At 31.6% G+C, this 17,581-nt stretch overlaps 4 protein-coding genes across 4 annotated transcripts; 2 read left to right on the forward strand and 2 right to left on the reverse strand.

Annotated features, from left to right (window-relative positions):
- Nucleotides 1-15: 15 nt before the first annotated feature.
- On the reverse strand, nt 16-7,777 carry upf2 (eukaryotic initiation factor 4 gamma; the record flags this gene model as incomplete). Its single annotated transcript, XM_020582859.1, has 8 exons — nt 16-23; nt 1,281-1,935; nt 2,012-2,147; nt 2,499-2,887; nt 2,948-3,742; nt 3,825-3,935; nt 4,015-5,505; nt 7,772-7,777. The coding sequence occupies 8 exons, from the start codon at nt 7,775-7,777 to the stop codon at nt 16-18; spliced, it is 3,591 nt and encodes a 1,196-aa protein (XP_020429640.1).
- Nucleotides 7,778-8,404: 627 nt separating this feature from the next.
- PPL_12115 (uncharacterized protein) lies at nt 8,405-10,867 on the reverse strand (the record flags this gene model as incomplete). The annotated part of the gene is made up of 5 exons (XM_020582860.1): nt 8,405-8,441; nt 8,874-8,929; nt 9,714-9,735; nt 10,429-10,505; nt 10,859-10,867. The coding sequence occupies 5 exons, from the start codon at nt 10,865-10,867 to the stop codon at nt 8,405-8,407; spliced, it is 201 nt and encodes a 66-aa protein (XP_020429641.1).
- A 2,208-nt stretch (nt 10,868-13,075) lies between these two features.
- On the forward strand, nt 13,076-16,089 carry PPL_12116 (uncharacterized protein; the record flags this gene model as incomplete). Its single annotated transcript, XM_020582861.1, has 2 exons — nt 13,076-13,261; nt 13,288-16,089. The coding sequence occupies 2 exons, from the start codon at nt 13,076-13,078 to the stop codon at nt 16,087-16,089; spliced, it is 2,988 nt and encodes a 995-aa protein (XP_020429642.1).
- A 595-nt stretch (nt 16,090-16,684) lies between these two features.
- On the forward strand, nt 16,685-17,412 carry PPL_12117 (uncharacterized protein; the record flags this gene model as incomplete). The annotated part of the gene is made up of 2 exons (XM_020582862.1): nt 16,685-17,104; nt 17,182-17,412. 2 exons carry the CDS (start codon nt 16,685-16,687, stop codon nt 17,410-17,412), a joined length of 651 nt encoding a protein of 216 aa, XP_020429643.1.
- Nucleotides 17,413-17,581: the final 169 nt, after the last annotated feature.

Consider the following 17,581-nt stretch of genomic DNA (forward strand, 5'->3'; position numbering starts at 1 on the left):
AGTATATAAAAATTTTTATATATCTATAATATAATTTATAGAGAATCATTTTCTATTTATTATTTATAAATATTATTAAAATATATTAAAAAAATAGCTAAAAAAGCTAAATTACGAATTTCACTGTGGAGAGAGTCACTATACGCTCTCTTTTGTGTGATTAGCTTTTATTTTTATTTTTTTATTTTTTTTTTGGTGGGTTTAATGTGTGATTGTTATTTAATTTGAATTTTTTTTTATTTTTCGGGGATGCTAAAATTACGAGTTAATCAGAGTGATGAAGTTTAAAGAATACCAGAGAAGTTTTTCCAAAACTCTACAAAGGAATTTAAATGTTCAAATAAATCAAATCATTATATTGAATTAAACTTTATCAATAGATCTCGTTTCCACCCCCAATTAGATTCTCTTTCATCAGATATTCGAATTGGTAAGAGAGTGGCAGCTTCATCCGGAATATACAAATGCAGTTGTAAAGAATACTTAATGAAATTACCCTCGAGATTTACTTCATCGAATGTAATAGATTATTTAGGGGAATCCAAAAATAGATATGGATCTCCATTAAAGAGCAGTTATCCCCTCACTATTATTTTACACTTGGAAGAGTTCGAAATATATATTAATTCAGTTCAGTCAATCAATGGCCAAACATCAGTTGAGAGTTTCAAATCTATGTTGTATTCTATAGGCCAAATAAAGATGGAAAGACAAGATGTATTTATTATACCAATCTGTACTGGCATATCTACACTCGATTTATTCAAAGTAAAGAATTGTTTTGATAGAATATCTATTGGATTAAACCCATGGAATTAGATGAAATGAAAAGAAAGAAATAGAAAATGTGCAATGTTATAAACATATATAGTTACTTTATTCAATTTGTTTTATCAATAAATAAAAAATTAGCAAAAACCAACAAGAGATAAAAACAGCCATTTTACTTTCTTTTGTGTATGTCGATCGATAATGAACCAAAGTAACTGGGTTTCTAATCTATTTTGTATGTAGAGCTATTCTGTTCTGTTTTGGTTGGTTTACAATTGAAATGAATTGGTTATCAATTTGATTGATTGATTGATGATTGTAATAATCTTGTTATGTTGTATTGAGCTGTGCTAATTTCAAAATTAGTTTCTTATTCTCCTGTACGTTTCTTTCTTCCTCCTCTTTTGCCAGCTTGATCTGTGCTACAAAAGCGAAATCCTCAGGTATTTCGATGGTCTTGGCAGCAGGTTTGTTTCCTCTCTTCAACAACAGCTTGAATTGTGCATTACCAGTCGATGGTTGTGGTGGTGTTGCAGATGTTGTTGGTGCAGATGGTGCTGCTGCTGCAACAACTGCTGTTGGTGTACTCACGCCGTTCAAGGGTGGGGAAAACACCGATGGCAACTCAATGTCGTTGGCAAGACTTGTTGTAGACATAAGATGAGGCAAATTGAGCTTAATGTTTTGCTTCTCAGACTTTCTAGAGTCGGCACTCTCTTGCATCGTCTTTTTAAACTCACGCAAAAACTCTAGATCCTCCTCGGTATCCTCTTGTACCTTTCTCTGATTCATATAGAACAGCTCCTCCTCTTCGGCCACTTGCTGATCGGTTTGTTGTTCAACCTCTTTGCTGACTGTCGCTCTGATGTCTTTTCTTCTGGACGACTGGTCGGTGTCAGTAGAGCTACTCTCAGCGCTGCTATCATTCTCGCTGGGAACCTTGATTGTTGTATTCTTTGAACACTCTTCATTTGCCTCCTCCCAAGTCTTGAATATCTTGATGTCAGGCACTATCTGCAGACAATCGGACAACATGAATTCCAACTCCAACGAGAGAACCTTACTGAGGGTATATCTCTGAAGGAAAAACAAATAAGGTTTCAAATGACTGGTAATCTCACGGTCTGAGAAACAATCCTTACAAGTTATAATCAATGTACAAATCTAAAGAAATTGAAATCCAACAACCTGTCTGTTAGTTATTCTGTTTTAAAAGATTTGATTGGATGGATTTACTTACAAATCTAATACGGAATGTATCATTAATTGGATCGAAATCATCGAGATTTGGTTTGTATCTATTCTTTAGGAATTCTTTTTCACGGTCTTGATTCACTGGGAAAAGATGCATCGTTGAGTAACCATACTCCAACGCGCTTTTGAGCAGTGTGAATACGTGGTAGGAATCGAGTAGACACGAGTTGTAGAGCTCACCGAATAATGTTACATGCATGATACGCTTTTGATTCAGGTTGAAATCGTTGCGTTCAAAACCAATGGTTATCTCTTCGAGTAGCTGCCAGATGACCGAGCGCACAAACGATGGGTAGTGACGTCGCAGTCGGTAGAGTATGTCGGCAACCAAGTAGATATTACCGAAACGACCTTTGTTGACGGCGAGCAGATACTTGGCGAGGTAAGGCTGACACTCGGGCCACGGCAACTGTAGAATCTTATCAAAGACACGCTTCTGAGTGTCCTCACTGAGATACTTGAATATCAGATACTTGGTGAACTGTCGGATTGGATCGACCTTCTTCTTCTTGACGAGCAGAGGACGACACGACAGGTAAGCATTCTCAATCAGTGATTCCTGGCGTTGCTCCATCACCTTGGCATTCTTGTTTCTAATCAAGATATCCAACATGTTCTTCAATCGGAATTGAGTCTCCGGTTGTCTATAGAGGAAACGTCCACAAACCTCCAGCAACGTACAGGCAATGTCGATGTTGTGATGAGTAAAGTCATCGAAACACAGCTTCAAATAGTTGAAAGCGGTAGAACTTGGCAACACTTTGAACTTTATCAACTCACCAATGAAAGTGATATCTTTAACCTTGATGGTAAGATGTACTTGCTCCTTCTTCTCAATGAGATTTGTCAACTCTTCTTCAATCTAAATAATAAAGTATTAATAAAAAGCGTAACCATTAATAACTAGATAAAAATAACATACAGTTTGTGTAAGTGAAGTTACAAACTCCTTTTGTTGTGAAGTTTGATTAAGAGATGCAACGAATCTGGCATAATATGGAATTTGATCTTGTCTCGATTGAATCAAAACATTGATCAGGTTCTTCTTTTTCGATGACTTTAGATTCAACTTTAAAAAGTCGAGCACACAATGATCCACCGACGATGTCTTGAGTCCCGATGATTTAAAGCTTTGAATGATTTCCTCATAGATCTTATTTGTCTTTGATTTGATTGCTTTCTTTTCACTCTCACTCATTTGTTTCTCTTTCTCCTGTTTCTCTTTTTCCTGTTTCTCTTTATCTTCATCTGTTGTCGATGCTGTAGCTGGTTGAACTGTTGGTGAAGTAGATTGCTTCTTCTCTTCCTTTGGAAGTGGAACTAAAACTTCATAGAATTGACGTTGCTCCTCGTTTTCCCATGGAGAATCGAATGCTTCGAGTTGTTCAGACTTTGTCTCTGTTGTTTCTGTCTCCAACTTGGTGGTGTAATCGTTGGTGGGCAGTGGTGCACCAATGAAATCGGCATACGATGTAACGTTAGTGATCAACTTCTCATAGTTTCTTCTGAGTTGTTCGTAGCTCGAAGTGACAGTCTCTGGTACTTCACCCTTCATCTGCATAATACTCTTCATCTCCTTCTCCTTGTCACGCAACAACTGTTGTTCACGCTGAATAAACTCACCAAGCTTTGTATAGTAGTTTTGAATCAACTCTTTTGTATTCGACTGCTCGTCCGCACTGAGAATATTCGAGTAGATATCTGGTAGATTTGGATTCTAAATCAAAGTTACTCTAATTAGCTACTTCCACCCTTTCTTCTTCTTCTTCTTCTTGATGTTCTACTTAACCTCTACTTACTCTATCTTTACTCATTCCAATTAGTTGTGTACATGGTCTTAGGAAGTTCAGCAATACAACTAGTACTGGATATCCACATTCTTTATCTTGTTCAAATGTCGATTGACTTGTCTGCAACATATCAAAGTTTAAGTAGAACAGATGGATAGTTAGTTAAAAGCTAAAGATTGAACAAACTGTTTGCTATTACCATTTTACTGATTAACTTGTAGATTGGTGAAAAAGTATGAATAATATCGACGTAGAAGAGATCCATGATGAGACGAATAGCATTTCTTCGCTTGGTGATCTTGGCGTTTCTCTCGGACTCTGGCTCGGCAGCTTGTATCTGGAGCGGTAGGAACAGCTGGAAGAGTGATTCCGACACGGAAGAATCCACTCCGTCATAGCGTTGATGCAGCATCGAGAATATCTTTACGATCCACGGAATATCGTTGGGTTTAAACGACGATTTGACAATGGAGGGAATGATCTCCGTCGTATACTTTGATAGATTCAACTGGTGTATCTCCTGTAGTAGATTCTCCTTGTTGTCAATCTCATTGATAGTCTTTAGTTTCTTGAGGAAATTGGTGATTCTCTTGAAGCTAGAGTCACGATTGCTCGATTCCTCGGTGACCACTCTACTCTTGGCGGTGACCGCAGAGTTTTGCTGTCGGAGTTGTTGCAGTTGCAGTAACTCCTCCTTTTGCTTGAGGAATCGCTCGTGTGCCAGTTGCTCTTGTTTCTTTCGCTCTTCCTCCTCACGCTCCAATCTCGCTTGCTCAGCGAGTCTTTCCTCCTCTGCCTTCTTCTCACGAGCGATTCTATCCTCCTCTGCCTTTCTCTCTCTCTCAACGCGTTGTTCCTCTTGCAACTTTGCCTCCAATTCTCTTCTCTCTTGTTCTGACTTTGGTTTATTTTCTTTCTTCTGATAGATTGCTTTTGGTTGATCTTTCTTTTGTTGTTGTTGTTGTTGTTGTTGTTTTGGTTGATCTTTCTTTGGTTGTTGCTGTTTACCACCTTTTCCACCTTGTTGCTGTTGTTGTTGTTGCTGTGGTTGTTGTTGTTGTTGACCAGCTGGTTGTTGAGCAGCAGATGATTTTGGCTTTGATTCCTTTGGTAAGCGTGGTGGTTTTGGATCCTTTTGCTCCTTTGGTCCTTTCGGTTGTTCTTTTATCTCTTTTGGCTCTTTAGGTTGTTTAGGTTCTCTAGGTGGCTTTGGTTCTCTTGGTGGTTTAGGCTCTCTTGGTGTCTTTTGTCTGCCGCCACCACCAGAATTTGATGATGTAGTTGTAGTTGTAGCTGTAGATGTTGGTGTTGATGTATTTGTTACAGAACTAGAACTAGAACTACCATCTGTAGATGAAGCTGTTGAAGTAGTTGTAGTTGTAGTTGAAGTTGTTGCTGCTGCTGCTGTCGCATCACCAGTACTTGGTTGTTGTTGTTGTTTCTTTACATATTGTTTCTTCTCTTTCTGATGATTCTGCTTCCTATTATTATCTTTCTTTTCAATTGTAATAACATGTGGTGTTGAAGTAGTAGAGGAAGAAGCTGTTGTTGTCGTAGTGGTGGTGGTGGTAGTAGTAGATGGTGTAGTATTACCACTGCCACCGTCTAAATTTGCAGAAGTAGAAGTCACTTCATTTGTAGTGGTTGGTTTGCTCATCATAATCTCTCTAGAGTACAAACAAACTTTTATCTATATAAATAAATATCTATAAAACATAACAATTCAATATTGAATACTATAAAGTCATTTAATTATTTATTTATTTATTTATATAGTGTGCAAATATTTAAGAAATCTATACCAATAAAAATAGATAGATGATATATTTAATAATCGTATTATTATAATTTTTAATTATCCTTTGAAAAAAAAAAAAAAAAAAACAATATTTTCAAAAATTTTAAGAAAGGTGAGAAAGGTTCACCAACAAAAAAAAATGGTCCCTATTACCATCAATTCACCTCACACTCTCTTTATTGCTTTTATATGTGTACTGTATTTGAAATGATAATTACCACTTTAATTATTTCTCAAATTTCAAATGATCGATAGTTTTGTTTTGTGAAAAAATTAAAAAAAGATATCAAATCTTGTTGATCACATTACAACTTTACATTGTTCTAAGCATCAAATAAATGAAAATTAAAATAAGCAACCACCTGGTCATCATTTAAATTGATTTAGAGTTAGTTAGAGTAGATAGATAATATAGGTTACATTTTTTTTAATATTTGAAAAAATCTATTTTATTTTTGCTGAAAACTGGCAAATGAAAGTTTGGTTGATTAATCATAATATCTTGATATACTTTAGAGAATGTTGTGGAATTCCATAAAAGGTATTTGATTCTTTTGTTGATTTCCAAAAACAATACAACACCAAGTGAGTGAACAGACTGAAACGAAAGTTGATTGGACAACAAAAATATACTTTGTTTTTTTTTTGCCTTTTTTTTTTTTTTTTATGATTAATGATTTCAATCGAATGTTCTTAAATTGTTTGCCAGAGGTATGATTTTTTGATATAAGGGGTTGGAACCCCAAAAAACAAAACATTTCCTTTTTAATTATTACAAACCTATTGAGTTCTATGAAGAAAGCAAACCAAATTAATTCTGATTTTGGTGTTCACTATGAAAAAATACTATAATGTGTTAATCAACTAAATTATTTCTTCTTGAACAAAGAAACTGCAAGATTTTTTTAAAGCTAGCTGTTCACTAAATCTATGTCAATACACTATTTTTACTATGCTAACCATGTTCATAAAATATGTTTGGCTTTGAATGATATATAGGAGATTGGACATGCCCAATATCACTACTTAAATATTGTTGGGTCTATCATAGATTGATTGATTTCAGAATTACACCACATCTGATGATATGACCATGACGATTAAAATAATAATCACCCAACCAAAGAAATTTACAAAAACCAAATCCAAAAACAAGTTCAGTTCCATAAAAATGGGTGGATGAAGTTAACTAGTTGGTACCCACTACCGTGTTTGTGTGTTGTTGGTGTTCTTCCAAGATAGGTCCTATCTTAACACGGCTGTGTGGAAATCTTATCCGAAGTTCTTTGCATCTATGAGAGATAGTGTGGAATATATGTTTTTGATATTGTTGTAAAAAACAAAAAAACAAAAATTAAAATAGATTATATTTAAGGTCCTGTATTATTTGAATTTAGAAGTGAACCAAATTTAGAGTATAGTGATTGAGCCAGATATGAGTGCAAGTTGTCGACACACCACTACTAGAATCTTTTTGTGTGTTTGTTTTTTTATATAAAATTTGGATTTGATTTGTTTTTTGCACAAAATATTTTGTAATTTTTAAAAAGAACCCGCAAATCCACAAGGGTGCCCCATGATATCACAAATTTTTTACAAACCAAAAATAAAAATACAATGAAATCTCTGACCAAAAGATGTGCAAATGGCATAAAAAAAATAATTTTGATTCAAGGTTGCTCTCATTTGTATAATTAATTTGCTTTTTTTTTTGATAATATTCCAATTTTTTTTGTTTTTACATCAAATATACCAATTTTAATGATTTTGTGGTTTTTTTGTTTTTGATTTAATAGTTTTTAATATTGTGGAAAGGCACACACTGCAGTGGATCATGGTTTGGTAATAAGTGAGTGTTTTAGTGGTATTACCACGGTGTGTGATATTGTAGTTTTGTTTTTGAGAGCACTTTGCCTTTGCTTTGCCTCTATTTAATTTGAATATTTGTTTTGTTTTTTTTTTTTTTTTGATTTTTTCCAATTTATTATTTGGTGGACTTGTGTTTTGTGTGTAATAATAACACAATGATGTTGTTGGTCGAAGGAGACACCATCATCATTTTTATTTAATTTTAATTATAATTATATATAATAATATCTAATAATCATCAGTAATTCATCACACAACAAACATACAATCATTACCTGCCAATAAATACACTCATTTTTTTTCTTAGAGCCATCCCCACTTACCACTTAACCGAAAGTTGCAACTTTTTTTTTTTTTTTCATTTCATTTCATAAAATCTATTTTCTTACTTATCTTTCATATTACTTTATTTGTCTTTATTAAATAAAGCAAAATTATAGTCAAGTTCAATATTTTAGTAACATTTATATATATATCTGTAGTTTATTTCAGTTTCAGTAAATAAAAAGTAAAAACATTAATCATAATAGTAGTAGAACAATTGTAAATAGTATTTGTTATTTAATTAGTTAGTTAGTTTTAGATATAATCAGAACAACATCATATTCAGGTAACAATCAAATCAATATATTCTTTTTCAACTGCAAATTCAGCAAAAAAAAATATTAAAAAATTAAAAAAAACGTTCGATTGTATAATTTTGGTGCACCAAGAAGCCACCCCACTTTTCACTCAAGTTTTCACCCAATCAAATCATCCAATTGATATTTCTCATAATAATAGTACTTTATATTATAATATTATACATTGTAGCAAAATATAAATCATAAATATAATTAGAAGAATATACATATAACACCTTTATAATTCAAAACAAAAGTAAAAGATTGTTTTTTATTACCAAAACCAACTCACACTCTTTTCAACTGAGACATCTTTCTTTCTTATTATTCATTTTACTATTAAAATAATCACGATTCATTAGAATAAAATATTTCCATTAACCATTTAAAAAAAATTAAAATTTTGTATACCAAACATAATCAAGCCAAACCAAATCATATGATCAACCTTTAAAAGCATAGATTAAAAATAACATTCAAAGTTTAAAAGGAATCATTAAATGGCAACACCATAGAAATAAATAAATAATATTAAGTTGTTGTTATATGATAATTTGGTTTCATTCCATACACATATAATTGTTTTTTCCACATTTTTCCACACTCACCGCACCAATAACAGCACTTCAAAATCAATTGCCTAATAAATCAAGTAGTGTAGATTGGTGTTCGTTGGTGATGGTGGTTAGTTAATTAATAAGTAATCTAGAGGTGTGTTGTGTGTTTGTTTGTGTGCCTATATATATTTGTGGTAATAGTTCTACTTACCAACAAGTGGTTGACAATTTTCTGTTGTCTTTTGCTTTAATTATACCAATCATTAACTGTATATAAAGTTAAAACAAATTTAATTTGGCAATAAAACAACGGTAACAGCATACAGCAACAATACACTATCATCCAGCTGCAATTGGGATACGCTGGTTTCATTCGATATCAAACTCAGACTCATTATACCAATTTAGAAGTGGAGTCACGGACCATAATATCCTTAGAGTTATTGAAAATTATCCTGATACTAGAGATATCATCCCTTTGGGATGAGCAGTAGTTTTTTTTTGAATTCCAATTTGTTTGTCAATAGTTTCATACAGCTGTTTCAAAACCACCTTTACCACCACTCACCCATACCACACCCCTCCATCACCACCCTGTTAATCAGTAACAAAACAATTCAAACCACACCACTCTTCACAACTACCAAGTTAATATATAAATATTATGAACTATAATAGCACCAATATAAAATTTATAGAAACTATACTACAAAAAGAATTAAAAAAAACAATCAACAATAAAAACAACACACCACAAATCAACACATTGTTTCCATATAGCAAGTTGAACAGCAATATTCTATTCATTTTTAACATACAATTATGCCCAATATTAATGTTAATATTTACTCACTCACTTACTTGCTTGCTTTATCATTTGATCAAAATTCTAATATTGTATATGTGTGTTGGTTGTTGATTGTGTGTGTTTGAGTTTGTTCTTGATTGAAAAAGTTTTTTTCTTTTTTTTTTCAATAAGATTTTGCTCATTTATATCAAAACAGCCACATCACTAAATTTGTTTTAAAGCAAATCATCTATCAGTATATACCCACCAAAGTGCTCTATAGGTACTTTATTGTTATTGAAAATAATTATTAATAAACACAACTTGATGCATATACTTTGATTTTATTTTGCTCTGCTAGTTTAATTTTTTTAAACTAGCCAACCAAAAGAAAAAAAAAAAAGTGTTTTGCTTGACAAATTCTCTTTAGATTCAAGTTTTTTGTGATGTTACTACTCCTAATTAATTAATGTTTACACCATATATGTTAAATAAGTTATATCATTTCCTAAGCATTTAAAAATATATCAATTTTAAAAGTTTTAACTATTCAAATCAAATCCATCCATCCATCCAAATAAAACAAAACAAAATTTCAAACTAATCTAAACCAAATCAAATCAAACCAAACCAAACCAAACCAATCTAAATCAATCCAGTCCATTCATTCATTTATAATTAAAAGTAATATACTATAATATAATATATGTGATCCTAAGGAACACACTTTTTTTGTAGAGATTTAACACATTAATCTAAATATAAATATCATTCATTAAATAATTCAATATTATTTAATAATATTTTACACTGTGTCCTATAGGGACTCCCCAATAACAATCAAATTCTCCTCCTTTGGTCAAGTGCGTGTATCAAACATATTATGCATAAATATTTAAGCAATAATCAACTATTGTTTTACTCTTTCCTGTTCTCCAACCCTACCATAAATTAATTATTAATATATTATCACCTATACTTCTCACTCTTATTATTATCATCATCATCTTTATCATTACCGTCACTTGTGATTTCATTAGTTGGCAATTGGCTCGACTAAAGTAGTAAATGACTATCATTTTTAGTACTACCAACTGTGTCAATACAAATTGAGCAAAAAAAAAAAAAACAATTAATCACGTGGATAAGACAAACCCCACACCCACACACACAAACAGACACACACACCATCATCAAAAAATATAAATTACTTTATCTCATTGAGAGATAGATTCTATTATTAACTATCACCTATCCAAATTCAATCCATCTTACCACCCCTCTTCAATATAAATGCCCACAACTTTAAAATTGTCTATAAATTTAATATTAATATTAGCAAAAAAAACATAAAATATATAATATATATTATATTTATAATGAATTTCTTATTTCTTGTTACTTATTACTATTTCCATTTTTTAAAAAAAACAATTTCAAATTTATAAATAATTTATTTATTTATTTTATTAATTAATTTCACAAATAATAATATATTATTATTATATTTTTTTTATAAATATATAAATTATTTGTTTTTGTGGTTTTGGAAATAATAATAATAATATTTAAGAGTTGAGTAATTACTTTAAGATCTGGAGATCTCCAATAAAATAATTATTACTACTAGTGTCAGTTGAAAATTTTGGTTTTGTTTTGGATTTTTTTTTTTTTTTTTTGATTATTTTTTTTTCTGTTTTAGACAAATTGTGGACCCACAACACCTAAGATTAATTTTTTCAGATGCAAACAAACAACCACAAGAAATAATTGCAAACAGTAATCATCTTTAATTTTTGGCATATTCTATCACTGCTTCTCATTGGATGATATTCAATTCAAACAACCAAAGACCCTCAATATATTCATTCCCAAAAAATATTCCTCAAAAAAATAAAATTAAACAAAATCAACCTTTATCCATCTTTTAAACAATCTTAAAATCCCAACAACACATATAATAATAACAAATCAATATCCAAAAACAAAAAAACTAATTAATTCTATTCTATTTTTATATATTCAGAGAAAAAGAAGAGTATTATTATTTAATTTAAAGTAGTTAGTTTTCAAGAAGAATAATCTGGGAAATTGAATAATACTGTCTGTCACACATCAGAGTGAGAATTGGATTTGCAGAGAAAGAGAGAGATTACAACATAAGCAATATCACAACTGAAAGCAATAGGTTGGTTGTTCACACAACAACAGCAAGTAAATTAGTATAGTCAATTTCATTTGCATTGGATTTGCCTTTTTTTTTTTATTGCTTTTTTTTTTTAATTGAAAAAAAATACAACCTACAAAGATCGTCCATTGGATCGATTTAATTCCAAGTGTAGGTACAACAGTATTTTTACTTTTTTAATTGTTTGTCTAAATTCTATAGAATCAGGTATAATTAAAAAACCTTTCACATATAACTACAAACAAAACAAAAAACACACAAAAACAAAAATCTATCTATTACTTTACTTTATCATCTGTGAATTTAATTAATACTTGCCACTTTAAAACAGTAACTTTTTTATGTTTGATGTTATTTGACATGTAGCCACATCTTTCAAATCCTCTCACACCCACCAAACATACCACCACCTACACACAAACTTATTTATAACATAACACCATTGCTTGTCTATATTAGAGAGTTTAGTAAATGATATTAATATAGACTTTTGTTTTATTACCTAACAATGACAAATTGAACTATAAATTAATTTTTGTTTCTGATAAACCAATATTTTAAAACTTACTAACCATCAGAATTTAAATTCTTTTTATTTCAATATCAAATTCAAAAAAATAGATATAATTGGACAAGAGAGTAATATTTTTTATTTTTAAACTTGTGAGATCTAACTGACAGACCACGGACAAACAGATAGACTGGCTGGGTAGAGATCAAATAGAATCGATCAAAAACATCTCCTTTCCTTTTTTTTTTTCTTTTTTTCTTTTTTTCCTTTTTTGTTTATTGTGACTAATATAGCTCACAATTTACACCATCTCTTTTTATATTTTGTAATACAATGTATAGTTTAGAGTTGTCAATATCATTTTAATTTATCACAACCAAAAATAACCAAACAACAACAAGAATAATAACAAAAATAATTATTACAAATCCAAAAGAAAGAACTTAAGGTTTTTTCCTTTTTTTCCACACAAACCAAATCATATATATATATATCTAGTTTTTCTATCTATACTACTATCCATTCATATATATTCATTAATTAATTAAGTAAAAAGAAAAAACAACAAAAAACAACAAGAATTCATCCATATACATATATATATATTTATATTAAATCTTATTATATTTTTCATAATAATATAATAATTTAATTTCACCTTTAACTTTTTTTTTCTATTGCTTTATCATCCAAAATCTACACACATATATTTATTTATATATATATTTTTCACTTTTTTATAATTCCTTATTTTTCCCATCTACAGAATCATCTTGCCTTTTTTCATTCACCTGCCACATATTTATAATATATATATATATTAAATTACACAAACTTCACCATATTTGTTTCTATTTTAATTTTTTTAAATCAATGAAAAAGAAATGGTTAGCGAACATAATGTTACTCTTTTGGATCTAATAAATCATGGGCTTTTGCCTCCAAATACACAAGTCCGATACAACTATAGAGGTGTTCAACACATGGGAGTCATCGACTCCAATGGCGAGATACATACAACGGAAGGGAAGGTCTTTATCAATCCTACGCACTGGACGAGGACAATCAGTGGAAACAACTGCAGTGGCTGGGGCACGGTTCGGGTCACCAACGGTAATACTCCGCTTCTGAATTTGAAGAGAGATTACCTGCTAAAAGTCAACGGGACTATAAAGCCAAAGAAAAAAACAGAGGATGACTCTGACCGTGCCAATAACAACAACAGCAGTAATCAAGCAATGTCCGATGATTCTTCCAACTATGATACCGATGGTCATACTCCTTCTTCTGATCCACCTTCCAACAATAATAATGAGAATAATAATAAGAATAACAAACAAACTAAAAAGAAAAAGAAATCAAATAAGAATAAAGCTGATAAAACAACAACTACTACAACTACAACAAATAATAGTAGTAATAAACAACCAGTTCAACAACAACTGGAACATGTTCAACAACATTTAGAACATCAACAATCAATACAACAAGAAGAAGGAGATCAAGATATTGATCAACACCAACAACAAATCCAAGATCAACAACCAACAATTAATTCCAGTTATTATCATCAACCTCATTATTTAAATCAAGGAAACAACTCCAACTTGATTCCTCTTCCATTGTCACTACCACATTTTTCAAATCAAATCCAACATTTTCCACCGGGATATCCACAACCCATCACAACTGCACCTGGATATCTAATGGATGGCAGTGGAGCAGGCTTTTCCTATGGCTCATCTGGACAACCACCCATACCCTCACTGCCCTTCCAATCTTCCAATGCCGCCAACCTTGATCCAATTCACTACAATCAATCACCATCCACTTCATCCGATGATATGAATATCAACTCCAATGGAAACAATCATAATAACAACAGTAACAATAGTAATAACCATCATGACAACAACAACAACAATAACAACAATAACAGCAACAGTAGTAATAATAGTACGAATTCCAACCAAAGCAATAACAATAACAGCAGTAATAATCATCATCATCATCAACAACATAGCAATATCAACAACAAGTATACCAAATCACATAAAAACAAATTTTTAAACCTGTATCATGCTTCACCAGTACCAGTTCCACATCATCATCTCCATGTGCATCATCCAGCGGAGCCTGGAGTACCATCACATTTTTCGCCGGCGGTTGGTGGTGGCGATGGCCAAGGAATGATCGAGTACTGTAGTTACTCGATGGATCCGAACCACGCACCCAATCAAATCCCATTGACACCTTTCACACCAACCATCCAACTTCCATATATATTTCAAAGTCCAATGTATAGTTTGCCAAATATAACACCTCAGAGTATTGAGAGTGCCATCGATGAAAAATCAGACAACTCCAATCACTCTTCCTCATCCGATCACAATCCTCGTCACAACCACAACAACAGCAATACTCATTCCAACATACCCTCACCCATACCAATGTTTACTAGTAAATATCCAACCTCACCCTATCAACAACACTATGCATCGCCTCACCAACAACATCCAGACAACTCTCCATATCAACCATCACCTCACTCACCATCGACACCGAAATCATCACATAGTCCAATGAACAACTTTGACCAACAACAACAAGCAGACAACAACAACAGCAGCAACAATGGAAACAGTAGTAGTAGTAGTCTCAGTAACGTTGCAGGTTTAAGAAAAATGATAAAGGTTGACGACATCAACTTTAACAATAACAGCAACAACAAGAGAAAACAACTGTCACCAATCATTACAAGTGTCAGTCTTTTAGGTTCAGCTCCACAACAACATCAACAACAATCTATTGACAAAAAAAAAACAAAGTCACATAAAGAGAATTGCAATTCATCACCAACGGAATCTTCCAACAGTTCGTTTCCGATGAACAACAACAACAAAAAGTCAGAGAAAAAGTCAAAGCAAAAGGACAACAGCCGTAGTTCTCATGGATTAACTGTGAATGTTCACGGACGTGGAGCACACAACGGAAGCAGTGCAAGCAGCTCGGACGGCAGCACTCCACACTCACCGATCGATCCCAACCACATCATCCAGCAGATCCAGCTGCATCACCACCACCAACAGATCCTCGAGGAACAGAAAAAGCATCTCATAATGGAGATGCATAACTATCAACAGGGTATTATCTCCTCACCTAAAATGTACGGTAGTGAAGTCGGTAGTAGTAGCGGTAGTAGTTATCCACCACATCCACATCATTATCCACCACATCATATGTCTCCACATCATTATTCTCCACATCATCTGCTGTCACCACATATGCATCATCCTCATGCTCATCCTCACCATCCAATGTCACATGCACATGCACATGCACCGCCACCACCATATCCCATGCTCTCTTACTCCTACGAACCAGTTCCTCCTCATCAATCACCACATCACTTCAATCATCATCAACAATATCAACAACAACATCAACAAAATCAAATTCAATCACCATCACCACCAACACCTCAACAACAACATCAACAACTACAATCACCTCATGATAATTATCAATATCATCATCAACAGCAACAAGAACATGAAGAAGGAGAAGAAGAGCATGAACTTAGTAGTAGTAACGGTGGTATCGATCCAATGCTCACGGAGAATTCATCATCATCATCTCCAAATATGAAGCACGGTTATTCAAATATAACCAACGTTTTCGATCACGATCATCACAAATCACGATCGGATATCTATTTAAATGAAAATTCCACCTCATCAGATGGAAGTGCACCCATCGAGCAATTGGATCTCAATGGCTATAACAACAACAACAGCAGCAGCAGCAGCAGTAACACCACTAGTACCACCAACACCACCACCACTCCCAATAACTCGAAATACCCACATACCAACGGTCATCACATCGTCGACATGAATCACCATTTCTACAATGAAGGTGTTAGAGTTAATATGACATAACATAACAAAGAAAAAGAAAACAAAAACACCTAACTAAAATGAAAACAAAACAAAACAAAAACAATTAAAATTCATTTAATTATTATGAATCAATCCTATCGATTATTTATTATTATTATCAAATCAATACAAAACAAACAAACATTAAAAAACACTTTGCTTATTTTATAGTATAGTCAGTCAGCGCAATGGTTTAATTTAACAAAAATTTATTATCTGCTTAATAAATTTATATTTATATTAATTCAAACAAACATACCTACCTGTCTCTTTTAATATTTTTAATTTCTTTCAGATATATTTTATTATTTATTAAACCCAACACCCTCATACACACAAACACACATTATCAATCTAATCAAACACATATAAAAAAACCAATGAAAAAAAAGTAAAATGAATGTTGTTTTTTTTGATTTATCATTATTGGTTTTATTTATTTATCTCATTCCATTCCACCACCACTCCACTCCCATCAAATTAATTAAATATTAAATAATTGTTTAAACAATATACTAAAAATATTATATTTCAAAAGAAATAAATAATTGATAGAATTTAGAAAGTAAAAACAAATTTAGAAATATTTTTAGTAATGAAGTTGAAAAAGAAATTCCTTTCTATTATTTCATCTGGTGATAAAGAAAAAGACAAAGATAAAGATAAATCAAAGGACAAAGATAAAGAAAAAGAAAAAGTAAAAGATAAAGATAAATCAAAGAGTAAAGAAAGAGATATTAATAATAAGGATGATAAATTAAAAATTAAAGATAAAGAAAAAGATAAAGAATCAATCGATACTACAAATAATAAAAAAGATAATAAATTAGATAGTAATAGTAAAGACTCGAAAGAAAATCATAATAATAGTAATAATAATGAAAGTGTATCACAAAGTGGAAATAGTCCTTTGAATAACAAAAAAGATTCAAAAGAAAAAGAAAGTGGAACTCTTAAGAATAAACTATTTAAATTCAAGAATTCTTCAATAAAAGAATTTGAATTTAAATTGGAGGTAAATAATAATTATTTTATTTATTTAATAATTAGATACCAGTATTAATGTTGCTTTTATTTATTTACAATTTTTAGTATAGGAGATTTGATGATGGTGGAGCATCTATATCACGAGGTAATGAATATGAACTTACAACCATTAGAATAAGTAAGCATGGAGTTACATTAATCGATGAACATGGTAGTGCTGATTCATATACTTATGCAGAAATCACTCAATTCATGTTGGATCCTAATTGGATGGATTGGAAAATCATATTAAAGAATGGAAATGAATTAATTTTCAGATCTTATGAAGTATGTTAAAAAAATATTAATAATCATAACTACATTATTATAACTAACTAAACTTAAACTTTATTAAACCATTTATTTAAAACAAATAGGCACTTCAAATACATATGAAAGTAAATCATTTAATACAAACATTAGTAGTTAATCATAAAAAAAAGTTGTAAATTATTATTATAATAAT

The sequence above is a fragment of the Heterostelium album genome, assembly GCF_000004825.1.
Source record: "Heterostelium album PN500 unplaced genomic scaffold PPL_scaffold10, whole genome shotgun sequence".
NCBI lineage: Eukaryota > Evosea > Eumycetozoa > Acytosteliales > Acytosteliaceae > Heterostelium > Heterostelium album.